Below are 20,012 nucleotides of genomic sequence, written 5' to 3' on the forward strand. Positions count from 1 at the left end.
TATAGTAATTTATGATTTGTAGTGAGTTTTATACCGCATCTAAACGATTTCTTCAGTTTATTTCAATGAAATACTGAAAAAAAGAATAATAATAAGAACGACTATTGACCGTGTGCTAAACTCGGCATACCGGTGTTGTGTGGAAGCAAATGAACAGTTACTCAGCACAGGCGCAAATGAGGAATCAGGGGAGGCAAATTAAAAAGGGCCACACGTCCACGGGTGTCCACGCTCATGACCTACATTTGAAAAGCGACGATTTGTCGCCATCTAGCGCGAAAAACGAAGCAGCGCAGAGACTCGACGCTGGGCTCGTGTTGTGCAAACTGGGCTAACATACTTCTAAACGCCAGGTCTCCAGGTAGCAGCAGCAGGAACGATTCTCCCACACTGATCGATTCATATCACCGGCATCTGACTGATAGCGCTGTGTTTGCAGCATACCGGTGACGTCATCAGCAGGCGACTTTATTTACTTCTGGTCCAGTTAGCCGCCGCCGCCGCTGCTGCTGCTGCTGCTGCTGCAATGGAAGTAAACAGGGACGAAGCGGAGCGCTGCATTGACATTGCAACTGCGGCGTTAAGTAACCACCAGCCGGAGAAGGCGCTGAGGTTCCTGGAGAAGGCGCAGAGGCTCTTTCCGACAGAGAAAGCCAAGGGTAAGTTAAAATGGCCGAGCTGAGGCGAGAAGAGGGGACCGCCTGAGCCGGGGAGGTGCGCAGCATCATCACCTTCAGCATCACCTGCATCCCGGATTAGCAGCGGATGGAGCCGGGGCCTGGTGTAGCTTAGCCGCTAGCTGTCTCATATCAGCTATCAAACTGCACCTTATTGAGTAGGAAATACACCTGCTTAAAAAAAGATGTTTTTTTTTATGGTGTCAGCAATAATTGACATCATTTGTTTTTTTTTTAATAGAAAGCAAATCCTAGAAAGAATAGGAGACAGACACTGAGTCCTGGATGGCAAAGATTCCTTCACTGCAGCTTTCCATCACTCGCTTTATTAGTTTGACAACACAAGGAGCAAACGATACAACAATACACATGCACATGGCACAGCAATATAATATATTTTCTCTCTATTTTCTTTATATGCCACATTTAAAGTGCTTTCCAGTAGAAAAATGAGATTGTGTCACGAATCAAACAAACAAAATATTGAGCTTAAGATCCTACAGTATTATTTGTGGTGTGAATTTACCCGAGTAATTAAAAAAAAATAAGGATAAACCCCATAAAAATGATATAAAATGCAGCTTTATCTAACTATATGAATAAGGCCATATAATATTATTAATTATGGAGGTTAGCCTAACTAGTGTAGAAATAAAGCTGTCTGACATCACGATAAATGATTCCACCAACAACCCATAGACCTCCTGGATTCCATTTAAACAAGCTTAGTTATTTATTTTAGAACATTTGCACAGAAAACATACAGTCACACACACACACACAAAAAAGCATGTAGTGTTTGTGGCTTAATATTAATAATAATACTAATAGTACTAATACTAATAATAATGATGATAATCTTTATTTATAGAGCACTTTTAAATGATAGGCTGCTCATTTTCAGTGTGTACAAGCAAACAGCCTCACTTCCAGCTGCTTAGAAATTACCAAGGGCGTTCCACAGGGGTCGGTTCTAGGACCACTCCTCTTTATCATATAGATAAATAACATCACTGATAATGTTTCCAATGCCAATTTTTATTTTTATGCAGATGATACTGTGCTATACGCCTCAGCATCCACACCAGAACTGGCTCTATCCCAGCTGCAAATTGCTTTTAATATTGTCCAGTAAAATTTCTATTACCTAAAACTTGTTTTAAACCACAGAACCTGCCTGCAATCACCTCTTCTCAGGGAGTACAGATTGAAATAGTGTCTCAGTACAGATACCCTGATGACTGTCTCTCTTTACCACCTCACATCCAGCAGCTGGCATAGAGACTAACATTGAAACTGGGTTTTTACTTTAGAATCAAGTCTTGCCTGTAATTTGAGGCCAAAAACAGACTTGTTACAGTATATATGAATGCTTCCGCTCAAAGCCTGAGTGTTTTAGATTCAGTTTATCACAGCGTTTTAAGGTTTATCACCAATTTCAAGTCTCTTCCTCATCATTGTTTGTTGTACTCTCGTGTTGGATGGTCAGATTTGACCCCACAAAGAAAAAAACACTTGCATGTTTTAATTTATAAATGTATTTTAGGCTTGCTTCCTCATTATTTACAGGTTTTTATTTGTACAAAAGCTCCAAGTGGTTACCGTCTGTGGTCCCAGGATCTACTGCTGCTGTCTGTTTTTAAATTTACTGCTCCTTCTACCTGGAACATTTTACGAAAAGACCTGAAACTTCAAGAGCTGGTTTCTTTAAATACTTTTAAAGCATTTATAAATGACTTGGAGGCAAAAACATCAGTCTGTAGATGTTTAGACAGATGATTATTTTGCTGGTTATGTTTCTGATCTCTGCTGATATGTTGATTTCTTATCTTCTAAATGTAATCTCACCGTGTATTATGATGTCTGTGGATGCTGTTGTGACCTCATCTGTCTGTCTGTTGTGCTGCTTCTTGTCTTGGTCAGGACACAGCCTTTTCCTGGTTAAATAAAGGTTTATCTATTTTAGATGATTACGCTTGCTGAGCTTAGTATTGCAACTTGATATTTAGGTTTTCAGTCTGAAATAGGGTGGCATTTGAATTTTAATGGATATAAGTAAGTGGTATGGGTCAAGGTCAGACATGTTTCCATTTTTGATTTGATTCTTGAAATCTAGATTTAAAGGACCAACAACAGAAAACATACAGAGCCTACAACAACACCTAGATATTACTGTAGAAGTCAACGGCAAAGTTTGTATTCTGACAACGTCCATAAAACCCTCATGAAGATGTTAGAATCTAATCGTCTGTCCAACAAACGTTATCTGTCTGCTGCTATGACCACCGACAGTATTTGCTGCAGGACCTGCCGGGTTAATCATCAGCTGCAATCTTTAAGCTGTTATTGAATACTTTGCTCACTGAATGTTTCTGAATGTTCACAACATCTTCTGTCCACTAGTACTGCTGGACCTAATAGCAAAGAATGGATTCACACCCAGACAAGGTGGCCACCCAGACGCCAGCGGGGTATCGGGGCCTCGACAGCGGCAGAACACCAGTGAAGATACCAGACCCGAAGAAAAACCTTCTGACACCTCAAAACCCTACACGGCAGACCAGCTCGAGTCTGTCAGAAGGTATACGTGACGTTTTATTGGCGTATTTTCAGTGTGGTGGTCCGACGTTCCTAATCGTGTGTTTTCTACGCAGGGTAAAACAGTGTAAAGACTTCTATGAAATCCTTGGGGTCCAGAAAGACGCCTCTGAGGATGAACTCAAAAGATCGTATAGAAAACTTGCTTTGAAATTCCATCCGGACAAGAATCACGCTCCGGGTGCAACGGAGGCGTTTAAAGGTAACCTGCAGAAAAACCTCAGTTAGAAGCTGTATTTTATTCTATCGCTGTGATTCCTGAACATAATTTGACTTCACATGTGCTCATTTCCAACAGCCATTGGCAACGCGTACGCTGTTCTGAGTAACGTTAACAAAAGACGACAGTATGATCAGTGTGGGGATGAAAGAAGGCATCCGTCCAGACACAGCCCAGGCAACGGGAACTTTGAGCCAGACATCTCCCCTGAGGACCTCTTTAATATGTTCTTCGGAGGCGGTTACCCGTCAAGTTAGTGTCACTGGTTTGTCTTTTTCCTATACGGGATACAGAATACAGTGTGATGCATCTATGAAGTGCTAAATGTGCTGATTAATGCAGGTAATGCTCACGTATACACGAATGGACGGATGCGTTACCAAAGGCGAGAGAGAAGAGAGAGACAGCGGGATGTAAGTTTCATACCATCAGAGTTTAAATGTTCAAATGATGTAGTTTGATGTGCTAACCAGCAGGGGGAGACTTTTAGTCATCAATCAGCAATATTCAAGTGTCTTTGTTGTGTCTAAGCACGTCTGATGTGTTCTCTTGCAGGGAGGTCTTGCTCTCTTTGTACAGGTTATGCCCATCCTCATCCTGGTCATCGTGTCGGCTCTCAGTCAGATAATGGTCAACAACCCGTCCTACAGCCTCAGCTTCAGGCCGTGAGTGTTTGACCCCCGTCCTGGAAGTCCGCTTAAGAAGGATATTAAAGAACACAACTAACCTTGTTCTGCAAAACTGCAAAGGACTTAAGATTATCTTCATATTACATACAGTTCAGCAGGATTGAACCGGAGTTTATGTCACGACTCTTATGTGTTCTGCTTTCATAAGCTAGAGGGAAAAGAACCAGCTTTGCTTTCACAGTGTTCACAGTGATGTCACCTCCTTAGACAGGCTCCCTGTATTGAAATTTCACTTTCTTGTTTGATTTAGAAAGAACATGTTGATGCTGCCTCAGTTGGTTCTAAATAATCCCAGAACCCTTCAGTGTTTGCTGGCTCCGCATGTCTGGCTGCTCTCCACGTTAGCTGCCTTTTGTGGTTCAGATCTTTAGCTTGTGGCCCGTCTGTGAGCCATTATCAGCCGCCAGTCACTTTAACAGAGACAGACGGTGCCAGGTCTGTCTTACGATATCTCTCCCACACTTGGTTCTGTCTTCACGACAGGTCAGCAGGTTACTCGCAGAAGAGGCTGACCGAGAACCTGAAGGTGCCGTATTATGTCGGGGAGCAGTTCTCCAAAGAGTTCACCGGCGTAAATTTGAAAAACTTGGAGCAGACGGTGGAGGACGATTATATTTCCAACCTTCGCAATAACTGCTGGAAGGAGAAACAACAGAGTACGTTCTCCGGGAAAACGCTTTTTTTTTTTTGTTGAGATTTTGGTTTCCCCTCACGTTTCTCTCATTGCTTTGTTTCTGTGGTTTCTTGCAGAGGAAGGCATGTTATACAGAGCTCGCTATTTTGGAGACACCGATCTGTACCAAAGAGCTCAGAGGGCTCGCACGCCAAGCTGCGCCAAGCTGTCAGAGATCACGGCTTCATTACATGGATGAGGATGCTTTCATGATTAAAAGCAAGTTTCCCCGCCTCAGGGACATATTTTGTAGAGACCAGCCAAGTGTGTAGCTGCACTTCACAAACTAAAAATGCATCTTTTTTTTCTTCTCGTCTCCAGGTTTCAAGAATCACCCCAAAAGATTACAGGCTGTAAATAGATAAGCTTTAACAATCTGGAGGCTGACGATGACTCAACAAGCAACACGAACAAACCAGCACCACTCCTCACCAAACTGACAACACAAACCGGTCGAAGCCATTTCTGTGGAAGTTTTAGTCTGTGAAATTCAAATATAATGATATTATATTGTTTCATATGGAAAAGCCACTTCACACGTCTTGTCCTCCTGGCAGGGTGTGAGTTCGAATAACCTCAAAGTACCAGTTCCGACTGGCAGCCATGAAGCTGGCATGGGTCACTTCACCTTGGTTTTTGTGAGAATGCAGTATGAAACCAGAGCATAGTTAACTTATATATAGTCATACAGATGTCATTTATGTAGCAGTTTAACAGATACCACATTGAATGCTTCCTCCTTATTTTTTATGCAGTCGGATCAGTGGGGTAAAAAAACAAAAAACGATTTACTGATTTGACTTCAAATGCACATTCTCAAACTATGCAGGAATATTGTGGAACCTCTGATGAATATTCACTCACGTCTAGGGTTTGTCAGACACTTGAACACCTGAGATCTGTCTTTTTCTGCCGTGTGTGTGTGTGTGCGCTACCAGTTAGAATACGTCCCCGTCACTCTGCTTCCTTTAGTTGTGTTAAGGACAGAATTATACGGTTTAACTTCACAGTAAATGCCAAGAGAGCGAGACATGTGCCTACCCACAACGTGGGACGTTAACAGGTTCTGGTTTTGGAGTCTCTGATGAATCTCATCTGTTGGAAAAAAAACAAAAATACAAAAAAGAAAAGAAGCAATTTCTGTCACACTTTCTAAGTTTATAGTATGCTATTTATTCTTTGTATTATTTATTTATTTAAGGAATAGATCTTGCTCACTTTTTCCACCATGTTTTTACTCCCAGATGAAAATAAATATGGATGCTTGAACGTGTTGAATGTGACTCGTTGCTCTGAACAGTACAGAGGCGGGCGGCGGGGGGGACAAAAGCTTAGTCAGCACATTCGGCGCATGGAGTGTGCCGGCCGGCCGGCTTACTGAGACCAGGAAAACATGTCTGCCTGCACGTTCACATTGCAGAAGAAGTGAAGGCATGTGCCGGGCAGGAAACGCAGCGTCACATTTGTTCGTCACAAAAGCACTCAGCTGTTTTGGACGGATGTTGCACTTCTGCTTTCTGATCTGAAGTTGTGGGTTTGGGTTTTTGTGCAAACTGCACACTTTTTCTTCGGCTTTGAAACTTTCCAGAGTTTTTGTGCACGCTGAGGCTGGTAGGGGCAGGCTCGCTCCTGTCAGCTGACATGTCACACAATCCAGTACAGCTGCTGGGCAATAATTTCTACTTTTATAAAGTTTTACAACTTCAGTTTTCGTTGACACTGACAAAAAGGTGAAAAGGTGTCGTGGCGGGTGGGTGATGGTGATGGGTGGTTGATATGTGTGATAATGCCTCCATCATGCATCCATCACCAACTGCAACCTCAGTAATTAACATGAAAACAGGATTATCATCTTATTAAGTCAACAAAATTGAAAATGTACAAGCTTCCTAGAAGTAGAGCTGCATTGGATTGCGTTAAGATTTCACAGGTTTACCAAAAGTTTTCCAGAACTTGATTCTGTTTTCCAGCTTTGCCTGATTTCTGTAGGAAACCTGAGTCTGAATGAAGGAGTCTGGACATCACATTATGTCAAAAAAAAGACAACAGAAAGTAGATTGTTAAAAAATAATAATTTATTTGCGATCATGAAAGTACAAAAACAGTGCAATGTTATGAGTATTTGAATATCAAATAAAGTTGAAAGCGGGACTGGTCTACACAGATACAGAATCAAACCACATTTGAAGTCTTTGCTTGCACATATGCTGCACAACGCAAGGTACTGGTAGGCCTTCACGTTTGAACTGAAGCGCTCACAAAGGTCCTCAGCGCTTCTCTGGGCGTACAGTTCATCAGTTTGTGTCCGATTCGTTTAATGGTCATGTATAGAAAAAGGAAAAGAAAGAACACAATGGTCTTCAATGACTATAACAAGATAGCTAGCTGCCGTTTTATGGTTTCAATAGAAACTGAGGTACGCACTTTAATATTTGCAAAATACCTATTTGCCATATATAGCATGATGATTACACTTTGTAATGTTGAAAATCTGAATCTCAGCGAGCAAGTGTGAAAGCAGCACCTGCTCCTGGTACCATAAACTTCAGCTCCTGTACATGAGGAACAACAGGCTACATCATGACAAAGTCCATCCTCACGCCTCAGAAGGCATCGTATACATGTAGTTATACTAGTAAGGCCCTCCTGTGAGCTTTTACTGTCGCTTCACGGACTAAAACACAACAGTCCCCTCGCACGTCTCAACATTCTTCGATAAGCAGCTCTTCAGAAGAATACAGCTTCTTCTTGATCACGCGGAAACCAGTGCTCAGTTTGATAGCTTGTCTCACTACTGGAGTGGAAGGAGACTTGCTGAAAAGTCCTTGGATTTTGGGCCACAGGCCGCCCGACTCGAGCCTCAGCACCAGAGTGAGCTGAAAGGTGGGCACGAGGTAGGGGTCCACAGATAGCTGTCCCATGCTCTCACAGACGGCCCCTTGCTCCACACAGAGGTCGATGAGAGCCCCCCTCAGACCGCAGGGCTCACTAGCTGCCAGGTGAAGGAGCTCCTGCCCGATGTGCTCGAGAAGTTTCTCAGGAATGAGCAGTTTGGTACATCTCAAGGCGCAGTCCGAGTCTTTGGCTTCTCTTAAGCTCCGCGCTATGAGGTTCACCACTTCTTTCAGGATCGTTTCCTCCATCGGATCGTAGAACAGGTCGTCATTAAAGGGATACAGGTCACTGGAGAGGTCTGACCCTGCAGGAGAGACACGGAGGGTTAGAACTCATGCATGCAACTGGAAGAAAGCCTCAGACGAACGATGACACATGTTTGCAAGCTCAGCTCACCTGATTCTGAGAGATCACTCCTGCTGCCGTCGTTGGACACCGACTCAATGCTGCTGCTGTTGGCAGATGTGTTGAAATCGGTCAGTCTCTGGACCAGCTTGCCCCAGGACATCCTCCTGGGGCTGCTGTCCACCGGGGAAGGGGGTGAGCTGCCAATTTCGGTGGGTGCAAAGAGATCAGGCATGGTTGTCCTCTGCAGTGTTCAACAGGATCAGCTGCTTCTGTGGGCAGCTGTTCAGGAGGAAACAAAGGCAACAGATAAGCACTCCGCTTCTGACATTTAAACTGTGTTCAGCAGTCAAATAAAACACAAGTGACAGGCATTTATGAAAAATATATATGAACAGCAAACATTTGGAGCAAGATCATCTTTCATTTGCAGCTGTTTCTTTGTTAAAAACATGAATGACGCAAGCAAAAATGGAAAATTCAAACACGGTACTTACAGCTTATTTGGAAGAGATGCAGATGGAGTGTGTTGTCGCTGCTGCAGATGAGTATCTGGAAGGTTATTGTCTGCAAAAACAACTGTCTGGAAACTTCTGTCCCCAGCCTTCCTTGTTTGCCTCTCACCAGCTGCCAAGCTCTGCAGTCTGTCCTGCAACAATGTTTATATATGAGCCCCGAGGCCACGCCCCCTCCGCTGCAGCCAGCCAATCAAAAAGAGAGGCACGCCACCCGAGCTGTATCTTGCCTGGTAACCTGCCAGCAGAGAAAGACAGACAAACAGGAGGAGGAGGAGGAGAGATGAGGGGGTTGGGTTGATGAATAGCAGCAGCCAGTGTTGTGGATATGCACGGGGACATGTGTGGGCTTGCAAAGGATCATATTGTGTTTTCTTTGTTTAATATCTGGCATAAGAACTGGTCGGTTTCTCTGCTGTAGCTGCAGCTCCACCAGCACAGAGTGAAAGTCCAGGCAGGGCCGGGCTGCTGCTGCTGCTGCTTGCTCAGTGTTGCAGTGCACATTACGTCACCTGTTTTTGCTGAAGCATTACATCAGAATTTTTTATCTGCACACACAGAGATGCAAAAAAACAGCACACAGTCGGCTGCATAATAGAACACCGGGTACACAGTACAGCATTCATAAAGGATGGTTTACGGCTACGAAGATGAGACACCTCTTGTTATGTGCCCCAAAAAAAAAAAAAAAACACGCTGAGAAATAGGAATACAAGTAATTCTCTGGTGTATAATAAAATATATTCTGCTGGCAAAACATGCTTTGAGGCATAAAACAAACACGAGAATTAAAAAAAGAGTAGATTTCTGAGAATAAGTTAAGATGAAATGTTGTTGCAGGGTTTCACTTTAGGCCACACTGAACATAAACCACAGCTTCAACCTCAAAAAAAAAAAAAGAAGAGTTTGGAAAGCAGCCAGATATACGCTGTGCTGCTACACGTGAGGAGGCGTGGGATAGACTGTACTTTGTTAGGGAGGAACTGAAAGACATAAACACGTGTAGGCACAGTATGTTCTGTGGGGGGATGTTATAAATTAAGAGTCATCATCAGATAGGGGGACGGAGGGGAAAAAAATGTTTACGAAGAATGCAGGCTGACTATTAAATTCTTCAGCGGCTTATGCAAAACAAAAAAAACTGAAAAATGCTGCAGGCGATAAGTTGCCAAATGGATTCTTAGAAAGTGCGTCCCACAACTGTTGAACTCTTGGAAAGGGAAATGTAAGCTCCGTCCCTGGGCGTGTCTGCTGATGTCCAGGGCCATCCTTAAACATTTACACCCAGAACAGTACATTCTGTTCATTCCCACCCTTCACTTGTTTGAAAACACCGAGGAAAACACAGATCTGCACGTTTCCTCCCTGACCGCACAAAAGAAGAATGACTCGCATCGATGGCTTTCAGACTTCAGATCGTTCAAGTGACAAGAAAACGACATTTTCAGCGTGAGAAGTGAACTTGAAGTGATTAAGAAATATTCAGATATCCCTGAAAAGAACTCTGCAAAGTGAACAAACGATCAGGCAAAAACAAACAGCAGGCAGAGCAAAGAATGTCCAAGTATGACTTTATTTACAAGCTCTCTTTGTTTTGCTCCAGCGAGCAGCGGTGGAGGCCGACGGAGAGAGGAGGAGGAGGAGGAGGAGGAGGAGAGGCTGGTGAGGAAGCAGGGTTTCAGATTTATGAGCGCGGTGCATCCATGTGGAAACACAATGCTTCACTTCAAGGGATTTATTACCAAAGATATTATTTGCCTTTACATCGAGGCTGATAGCACATTGAAGTGACAGGATCGCCTTCAACACCCTAAAGCAGACGGAAAATCTGCTGATAATCTATTATAAAATGTTAAAATGTGCAATTTTTAATATACAAGAAGATTTCTGTTGACGAGGGTGTGTTCAGTGCGCTGGGTCGGATACAACAAGGTGTCGTTTCTTTTCAAAAACGCAAACACACAATAGTAAAAGTGACAAAATAATACATCTCACATTCTCCAGATAACATTTTACATTTAAGATATATAATAATCCCAGGAAGAGGGACCATCATTTACGAGCTGAAATAAAACATCTCCTTCCGTTTTCATTCTATTTGGCTGGTTTATTCACCAAAGGCATCCGTCTGTTTAGGACGGTGTAAACCCCAGTAGCTGTTCGATCGGCTTGTACCGCCACTCGTCTGCTTCCAGCTCCTCCACCAAGCTCGCAAGTTTCTCCATCCGAGACACTTGTTGATCTGAAAAGAACACACAATAGGATATTCATTCATGTACCGGATATCAGTGGACCAACCAAAGCAAACACATTTTGCATAATGCAGGTGCCGACGTACCGTGTTTAACCTGTTTCAGCGTCGAGGCGACTTGGTAGCTGAACACAGACTCGCATAAAAATCTGTCGGAACCGTCTAAAAAAAGAAAAATAAAGATGGTGGTAAGGATTTGTATAAAAGACACACACACAAGGCTAAAAGTCAAAACAGAGCAAGCATTATGGAAATGGAGCACTCAGAGTTTTGAAATGTTTGAAGCACTAACGGCACAAAAACAGGAAAACAAAAGAGAACAGCTTCAGATCTTCAGGAGCGCTGCACTCTTACTCATCACTGTGTTTGTCGTCTCTAACTGCAGCACTCAACGCTTTTAACCCAACTAACCACATTAAATAACGTCTCTGGAGCTGGACCAGCACCAAAGAATGAGTACAGAACCACAAACAAATCCTATGTGTGGGGGATTTAAAGAGCTGAGGGCTGACGGCTGGGGTTGAGCAATCAGTTTCAAATGTGATTGCAAACAATGCAACTGGTTAATCACAAAGGCTGCAATTTATGATATATATATATATATATATATATATATACATATAATGCAGCACATCTGATTACAAACTCACGCTGTTCTCCTTGTGTGACAGTCATGCTTTTGATAGCACCTCATGTGGAAATGCTCCAAAACACGTTTCAAATCTGCTACTCGGTAAAATATTCAACAGATTTTTGACTTTAAACGATCATCACGAATAAAATCTTAATTGCAAAATCTGTCAGAAAACTGCAATTAGACATTTTTTTTCCCAAACAACTGGCTTCAGTTATGGCAGAAATGTCTTGTTAAGATACTGCCAGTGTCAGCTCTTGTATAAAACAGCTGTTTGAGTGCAATACAGCAGGACCTAAAAGATGTTTTGTGGTTTTGTGATGTGACTTTATGACAGCTCTCGATAACTCACGTAGTCATCGTTTTCACATGTAAGACTTTTGTGCTAGTGAGAAACCAAACACGTGTTTTGTGACACACAAGCCAAAAAAAAACAGTCAAGTCATCAGACAACATACACAACTTGTTCTGTAGACATTCTCAGCTTCCTTAAAAGTGGGAGTGAGAAACGCTATGTCTGCTGCTTCCAAAGCTTTAAAAAGACTCTTTCCAGTGACAATCTTTTTTTAAAATACCAGGTTCACATGTCCACATGGTGCTTTTTTATATGCCAAAAGACATAGCATGAGCGACGGAAGCAGTCAACGCCACAGCTTACTGTTTTCACCACTCAATCTCTCAAAAACACAAACTTCAGGGGTTTCATATCGAACACACCTGAGGAACCAGGTCTCAATATTCTGCTTAAGTGTGCAGTTCAGATACGTGTGGCTGAACTACTCCAGTGCTACAGCTTGCCTTGTGTGGGCATCAGTAGCTTTACAGTGTGTGAGCGGAGCTGCAGGTGAGCTGGTGTGCTGGAGCTGCAGCGAGTGCCGAGTCGGGGGATGTGTGGACTGTTTAGTTATGTCAGAGATTGGGGGTTATTTTCAAGAGAAAATAGGCCTCTAAGTGTGCAACTCTGATAACTAGAGGTGAGCTTCTAANTAATAATAATAATAATAATAATAATGATCATAATCTTTATTTATAGAACACTTTTTAATGATAGGCTGCTCATTTTCAGTGTGTACAAGCAAACAGCCTCACTTCCAGCTGCTTAGAAATTACCAAGGGCGTTCCACAGGGTTCGGTTCTAGAACCACTCCTCTTTATCATAAATAACATTACTGATAATGTTTCCAATGCCAATTTTTATTTTAATGCAGATGATACTGTGATATACGCCTCAGCATCCACACCAGAACTGGCTCTATCCCAGCTGCAAACTGCTTTTAATATTGTCCAGTCAAATTTCTATGTCCTAAAACTTGTTTTAAACCACAGAACCTGCCTGCAATCACCTCTTCTCAGGGAGTACAGATTGAAATAGTGTCTCAGTACAGATACCTCGATGGCTGTCTCTCCTTCACACCTCACATCCAGCAGTTGGCAAAGAGACTAACATTGAAACTGGGTTTTTACTTTAGAATCAAGTCTTGCCTGTAATTTGAGGCCAAAAACAGACTTGTTGCTGCCACTTTTATGTGTGTTGCGGTATATATGAATGCTTCCGCTTAAAGCCTGAGTGTTTTAGATTCAGTTTATCACAGCGTTTTAAGGTTTATCACCAATTTTAAGTCTCTTACTCATCATTGTTTGTTGTATTCTCGTGTTGGATGGTCAGATTTGACCACACGAAGGAAAAAACACTGGCATGTTTTAATTTGTAAATGTATTTTAGGCTTGCTTCCTCGTTGATTACAGGTTTTTATTTGTACAAAAGCTCCAAGTGGTTACAGTCTGTGGTCCCAGGATCTACTGCTGCTGTCTGTTTTTAAACTCGCTGATCCCTCCACCTGGAACACATTGCAAAAAGACCTGAAACTGCAAGAGCTGGTTTCTTTAAATACTTTTAAAGCATTTATAAGTGACTTGGAGGCAGAAACATCAGTCTGTAGATGTAGATGTTTAGACAGATGATTATTTTGCTAGTTATGTTTCTGATCTCTGCTGATATGTTGATTTCTTATCTTCTAAATGTAATCTCACCGTGTATTATGATGTCTGGTTGGATGCTGTTGTGACCTCGTCTGTCTGTCTGTTGTGCTGCTTCCGGTCTTGGCCAGGACACTGTTGAAAAAGAGATTTGAATCCTAATGAGCCTTTTCCTGGTTAAATAAAGGTTTATCTATTTTAGATGATTACGCTTGCTGAGCTTAGTATTGCAACTTGATATTTAGGTTTTCAGTCTGAAATAGGGTGGCATTTGAATTTTAATGGATATAAGTAAGTGGTATGGGTCAAGGTCAGACATGTTTCCATTTTTGATTTGATTCTTGAAATCTAGATTTAAAGGACCAACAACAGAAAACATACAGAGCCTACAACAACACCTAGATATTACTGTAGAAGTCAACGGCAAAGTTTGTATTCTGACAACGTCCATAAAACCCTCATGAAGATGTTAGAATCTAATCGTCTGTCCAACAAACGTTATCTGTCTGCTGCTATGACCACCGACAGTATTTGCTGCAGGACCTGCCGGGTTAATCATCAGCTGCAATCTTTAAGCTGTTATTGAATACTTTGCTCACTGAATGTTTCTGAATGTTCACAACATCTTCTGTCCACTAGTACTGCTGGACCTAATAGCAAAGAATGGATTCACACCCAGACAAGGTGGCCACCCAGACGCCAGCGGGGTATCGGGGCCTCGACAGCGGCAGAACACCAGTGAAGATACCAGACCCGAAGAAAAACCTTCTGACACCTCAAAACCCTACACGGCAGACCAGCTCGAGTCTGTCAGAAGGTATACGTGACGTTTTATTGGCGTATTTTCAGTGTGGTGGTCCGACGTTCCTAATCGTGTGTTTTCTACGCAGGGTAAAACAGTGTAAAGACTTCTATGAAATCCTTGGGGTCCAGAAAGACGCCTCTGAGGATGAACTCAAAAGATCGTATAGAAAACTTGCTTTGAAATTCCATCCGGACAAGAATCACGCTCCGGGTGCAACGGAGGCGTTTAAAGGTAACCTGCAGAAAAACCTCAGTTAGAAGCTGTATTTTATTCTATCGCTGTGATTCCTGAACATAATTTGACTTCACATGTGCTCATTTCCAACAGCCATTGGCAACGCGTACGCTGTTCTGAGTAACGTTAACAAAAGACGACAGTATGATCAGTGTGGGGATGAAAGAAGGCATCCGTCCAGACACAGCCCAGGCAACGGGAACTTTGAGCCAGACATCTCCCCTGAGGACCTCTTTAATATGTTCTTCGGAGGCGGTTACCCGTCAAGTTAGTGTCACTGGTTTGTCTTTTTCCTATACGGGATACAGAATACAGTGTGATGCATCTATGAAGTGCTAAATGTGCTGATTAATGCAGGTAATGCTCACGTATACACGAATGGACGGATGCGTTACCAAAGGCGAGAGAGAAGAGAGAGACAGCGGGATGTAAGTTTCATACCATCAGAGTTTAAATGTTCAAATGATGTAGTTTGATGTGCTAACCAGCAGGGGGAGACTTTTAGTCATCAATCAGCAATATTCAAGTGTCTTTGTTGTGTCTAAGCACGTCTGATGTGTTCTCTTGCAGGGAGGTCTTGCTCTCTTTGTACAGGTTATGCCCATCCTCATCCTGGTCATCGTGTCGGCTCTCAGTCAGATAATGGTCAACAACCCGTCCTACAGCCTCAGCTTCAGGCCGTGAGTGTTTGACCCCCGTCCTGGAAGTCCGCTTAAGAAGGATATTAAAGAACACAACTAACCTTGTTCTGCAAAACTGCAAAGGACTTAAGATTATCTTCATATTACATACAGTTCAGCAGGATTGAACCGGAGTTTATGTCACGACTCTTATGTGTTCTGCTTTCATAAGCTAGAGGGAAAAGAACCAGCTTTGCTTTCACAGTGTTCACAGTGATGTCACCTCCTTAGACAGGCTCCCTGTATTGAAATTTCACTTTCTTGTTTGATTTAGAAAGAACATGTTGATGCTGCCTCAGTTGGTTCTAAATAATCCCAGAACCCTTCAGTGTTTGCTGGCTCCGCATGTCTGGCTGCTCTCCACGTTAGCTGCCTTTTGTGGTTCAGATCTTTAGCTTGTGGCCCGTCTGTGAGCCATTATCAGCCGCCAGTCACTTTAACAGAGACAGACGGTGCCAGGTCTGTCTTACGATATCTCTCCCACACTTGGTTCTGTCTTCACGACAGGTCAGCAGGTTACTCGCAGAAGAGGCTGACCGAGAACCTGAAGGTGCCGTATTATGTCGGGGAGCAGTTCTCCAAAGAGTTCACCGGCGTAAATTTGAAAAACTTGGAGCAGACGGTGGAGGACGATTATATTTCCAACCTTCGCAATAACTGCTGGAAGGAGAAACAACAGAGTACGTTCTCCGGGAAAACGCTTTTTTTTTTTTGTTGAGATTTTGGTTTCCCCTCACGTTTCTCTCATTGCTTTGTTTCTGTGGTTTCTTGCAGAGGAAGGCATGTTATACAGAGCTCGCTATTTTGGAGACACCGATCTGTACCAAAGAGCTCAGAGGGCTCGCACGCCAAGCTGCGCCAAGCTGTCAGAGATCACGGCTTCATTACATGGATGAGGATGCTTTCATGATTAAAAGCAAGTTTCCCCGCCTCAGGGACATATTTTGTAGAGACCAGCCAAGTGTGTAGCTGCACTTCACAAACTAAAAATGCATCTTTTTTTTCTTCTCGTCTCCAGGTTTCAAGAATCACCCCAAAAGATTACAGGCTGTAAATAGATAAGCTTTAACAATCTGGAGGCTGACGATGACTCAACAAGCAACACGAACAAACCAGCACCACTCCTCACCAAACTGACAACACAAACCGGTCGAAGCCATTTCTGTGGAAGTTTTAGTCTGTGAAATTCAAATATAATGATATTATATTGTTTCATATGGAAAAGCCACTTCACACGTCTTGTCCTCCTGGCAGGGTGTGAGTTCGAATAACCTCAAAGTACCAGTTCCGACTGGCAGCCATGAAGCTGGCATGGGTCACTTCACCTTGGTTTTTGTGAGAATGCAGTATGAAACCAGAGCATAGTTAACTTATATATAGTCATACAGATGTCATTTATGTAGCAGTTTAACAGATACCACATTGAATGCTTCCTCCTTATTTTTTATGCAGTCGGATCAGTGGGGTAAAAAAACAAAAAACGATTTACTGATTTGACTTCAAATGCACATTCTCAAACTATGCAGGAATATTGTGGAACCTCTGATGAATATTCACTCACGTCTAGGGTTTGTCAGACACTTGAACACCTGAGATCTGTCTTTTTCTGCCGTGTGTGTGTGTGTGCGCTACCAGTTAGAATACGTCCCCGTCACTCTGCTTCCTTTAGTTGTGTTAAGGACAGAATTATACGGTTTAACTTCACAGTAAATGCCAAGAGAGCGAGACATGTGCCTACCCACAACGTGGGACGTTAACAGGTTCTGGTTTTGGAGTCTCTGATGAATCTCATCTGTTGGAAAAAAAACAAAAATACAAAAAAGAAAAGAAGCAATTTCTGTCACACTTTCTAAGTTTATAGTATGCTATTTATTCTTTGTATTATTTATTTATTTAAGGAATAGATCTTGCTCACTTTTTCCACCATGTTTTTACTCCCAGATGAAAATAAATATGGATGCTTGAACGTGTTGAATGTGACTCGTTGCTCTGAACAGTACAGAGGCGGGCGGCGGGGGGGACAAAAGCTTAGTCAGCACATTCGGCGCATGGAGTGTGCCGGCCGGCCGGCTTACTGAGACCAGGAAAACATGTCTGCCTGCACGTTCACATTGCAGAAGAAGTGAAGGCATGTGCCGGGCAGGAAACGCAGCGTCACATTTGTTCGTCACAAAAGCACTCAGCTGTTTTGGACGGATGTTGCACTTCTGCTTTCTGATCTGAAGTTGTGGGTTTGGGTTTTTGTGCAAACTGCACACTTTTTCTTCGGCTTTGAAACTTTCCAGAGTTTTTGTGCACGCTGAGGCTGGTAGGGGCAGGCTCGCTCCTGTCAGCTGACATGTCACACAATCCAGTACAGCTGCTGGGCAATAATTTCTACTTTTATAAAGTTTTACAACTTCAGTTTTCGTTGACACTGACAAAAAGGTGAAAAGGTGTCGTGGCGGGTGGGTGATGGTGATGGGTGGTTGATATGTGTGATAATGCCTCCATCATGCATCCATCACCAACTGCAACCTCAGTAATTAACATGAAAACAGGATTATCATCTTATTAAGTCAACAAAATTGAAAATGTACAAGCTTCCTAGAAGTAGAGCTGCATTGGATTGCGTTAAGATTTCACAGGTTTACCAAAAGTTTTCCAGAACTTGATTCTGTTTTCCAGCTTTGCCTGATTTCTGTAGGAAACCTGAGTCTGAATGAAGGAGTCTGGACATCACATTATGTCAAAAAAAAGACAACAGAAAGTAGATTGTTAAAAAATAATAATTTATTTGCGATCATGAAAGTACAAAAACAGTGCAATGTTATGAGTATTTGAATATCAAATAAAGTTGAAAGCGGGACTGGTCTACACAGATACAGAATCAAACCACATTTGAAGTCTTTGCTTGCACATATGCTGCACAACGCAAGGTACTGGTAGGCCTTCACGTTTGAACTGAAGCGCTCACAAAGGTCCTCAGCGCTTCTCTGGGCGTACAGTTCATCAGTTTGTGTCCGATTCGTTTAATGGTCATGTATAGAAAAAGGAAAAGAAAGAACACAATGGTCTTCAATGACTATAACAAGATAGCTAGCTGCCGTTTTATGGTTTCAATAGAAACTGAGGTACGCACTTTAATATTTGCAAAATACCTATTTGCCATATATAGCATGATGATTACACTTTGTAATGTTGAAAATCTGAATCTCAGCGAGCAAGTGTGAAAGCAGCACCTGCTCCTGGTACCATAAACTTCAGCTCCTGTACATGAGGAACAACAGGCTACATCATGACAAAGTCCATCCTCACGCCTCAGAAGGCATCGTATACATGTAGTTATACTAGTAAGGCCCTCCTGTGAGCTTTTACTGTCGCTTCACGGACTAAAACACAACAGTCCCCTCGCACGTCTCAACATTCTTCGATAAGCAGCTCTTCAGAAGAATACAGCTTCTTCTTGATCACGCGGAAACCAGTGCTCAGTTTGATAGCTTGTCTCACTACTGGAGTGGAAGGAGACTTGCTGAAAAGTCCTTGGATTTTGGGCCACAGGCCGCCCGACTCGAGCCTCAGCACCAGAGTGAGCTGAAAGGTGGGCACGAGGTAGGGGTCCACAGATAGCTGTCCCATGCTCTCACAGACGGCCCCTTGCTCCACACAGAGGTCGATGAGAGCCCCCCTCAGACCGCAGGGCTCACTAGCTGCCAGGTGAAGGAGCTCCTGCCCGATGTGCTCGAGAAGTTTCTCAGGAATGAGCAGTTTGGTACACCTCAAGGCGCAGTCCGAGTCTTTGGCTTCTCTTAAGCTCCGCGCTATGAGGTTCACCACTTCTTTCAGGATCGTTTCCTCCATCGGATCGTAGAACAGGTCGTCATTAAAGGGATACAGGTCACTGGAGAGGTCTGACCCTGCAGGAGAGACACGGAGGGTTAGAACTCATGCATGCAACTGGAAGAAAGCCTCAGACGAACGATGACACATGTTTGCAAGCTCAGCTCACCTGATTCTGAGAGATCACTCCTGCTGCCGTCGTTGGACACCGACTCAATGCTGCTGCTGTTGGCAGATGTGTTGAAATCGGTCAGTCTCTGGACCAGCTTGCCCCAGGACATCCTCCTGGGGCTGCTGTCCACCGGGGAAGGGGGTGAGCTGCCAATTTCGGTGGGTGCAAAGAGATCAGGCATGGTTGTCCTCTGCAGTGTTCAACAGGATCAGCTGCTTCTGTGGGCAGCTGTTCAGGAGGAAACAAAGGCAACAGATAAGCACTCCGCTTCTGACATTTAAACTGTGTTCAGCAGTCAAATAAAACACAAGTGACAGGCATTTATGAAAAATATACATGAACGGCAAACATTTGCAGCAAGATCATCTTTCATTTGCAGCTGTTTCTTTGTTAAAAACATGAATGACGCAAGCAAAAATGGAAAATTCAAACACGGTACTTACAGCTTATTTGGAAGAGATGCAGATGGAGTGTGTTGTCGCTGCTGCAGATGAGTATCTGGAAGGTTATTGTCTGCAAAAACAACTGTCTGGAAACTTCTGTCCCCAGCCTTCCTTGTTTGCCTCTCACCAGCTGCCAAGCTCTGCAGTCTGTCCTGCAACAATGTTTATATATGAGCCCCGAGGCCACGCCCCCTCCGCTGCAGCCAGCCAATCAAAAAGAGAGGCACGCCACCCGAGCTGTATCTTGCCTGGTAACCTGCCAGCAGAGAAAGACAGACAAACAGGAGGAGGAGGAGGAGGAGAGATGAGGGGGTTGGGTTGATGAATAGCAGCAGCCAGTGTTGTGGATATGCACGGGGACATGTGTGGGCTTGCAAAGGATCAT

General features: G+C 43.3%; 5 protein-coding genes across 5 annotated transcripts in view; 2 read left to right on the forward strand and 3 right to left on the reverse strand.

Moving 5' to 3' along the window:
- The first annotated feature begins 518 nt into the window (after nt 1-518).
- Nucleotides 519-6,126, forward strand: dnajb12b (DnaJ heat shock protein family (Hsp40) member B12b). The gene is made up of 9 exons (XM_008288826.1): nt 519-659; nt 3,081-3,258; nt 3,332-3,477; nt 3,574-3,747; nt 3,838-3,908; nt 4,051-4,160; nt 4,668-4,840; nt 4,935-5,076; nt 5,179-6,126. Exons 1-8 carry the CDS (start codon nt 527-529, stop codon nt 5,054-5,056), a joined length of 1,107 nt encoding a protein of 368 aa, XP_008287048.1. The 5' UTR covers nt 519-526; the 3' UTR covers nt 5,057-5,076; nt 5,179-6,126.
- A 784-nt stretch (nt 6,127-6,910) lies between these two features.
- On the reverse strand, nt 6,911-8,732 carry LOC103362467 (DNA damage-inducible transcript 4 protein-like). The gene is made up of 3 exons (XM_008288827.1): nt 8,595-8,732; nt 8,149-8,379; nt 6,911-8,056 (listed from the first exon to the last, which is right to left on the reverse strand). Exons 2-3 carry the CDS (start codon nt 8,330-8,332, stop codon nt 7,560-7,562), a joined length of 681 nt encoding a protein of 226 aa, XP_008287049.1. The 5' UTR covers nt 8,333-8,379; nt 8,595-8,732; the 3' UTR covers nt 6,911-7,559.
- A 1,434-nt stretch (nt 8,733-10,166) lies between these two features.
- The window catches only part of anapc16 (anaphase promoting complex subunit 16), a 12,035-nt gene continuing 2,189 nt past the window's right edge, over nt 10,167-20,012 (reverse strand). Inside the window, exons 3-4 of the mRNA XM_008288830.1 lie at nt 10,951-11,025; nt 10,167-10,854 (exon numbers count right to left, since the gene is read on the reverse strand). Of these exons, the coding sequence (XP_008287052.1) occupies nt 10,745-10,854; nt 10,951-11,025 (185 nt within the window). The 3' untranslated portion in view covers nt 10,167-10,744. The remainder of the gene's footprint in view (nt 10,855-10,950; nt 11,026-20,012) is intronic.
- On the forward strand, nt 13,775-17,159 carry LOC103362478 (dnaJ homolog subfamily B member 12-like). Its single transcript, XM_008288841.1, has 9 exons — nt 13,775-13,784; nt 14,114-14,291; nt 14,365-14,510; nt 14,607-14,780; nt 14,871-14,941; nt 15,084-15,193; nt 15,701-15,873; nt 15,968-16,109; nt 16,212-17,159. The coding sequence occupies exons 1-8, from the start codon at nt 13,775-13,777 to the stop codon at nt 16,087-16,089; spliced, it is 984 nt and encodes a 327-aa protein (XP_008287063.1). The 3' UTR covers nt 16,090-16,109; nt 16,212-17,159.
- Nucleotides 17,944-19,765, reverse strand: LOC103362470 (DNA damage-inducible transcript 4 protein-like). The gene is made up of 3 exons (XM_008288829.1): nt 19,628-19,765; nt 19,182-19,412; nt 17,944-19,089 (listed from the first exon to the last, which is right to left on the reverse strand). Exons 2-3 carry the CDS (start codon nt 19,363-19,365, stop codon nt 18,593-18,595), a joined length of 681 nt encoding a protein of 226 aa, XP_008287051.1. The 5' UTR covers nt 19,366-19,412; nt 19,628-19,765; the 3' UTR covers nt 17,944-18,592.

Source organism: Stegastes partitus, unplaced genomic scaffold (assembly GCF_000690725.1).
Source record: "Stegastes partitus isolate 25-593 unplaced genomic scaffold, Stegastes_partitus-1.0.2 Scaffold576, whole genome shotgun sequence".
NCBI classification, from domain to species: Eukaryota; Metazoa; Chordata; class Actinopteri; family Pomacentridae; genus Stegastes; species Stegastes partitus.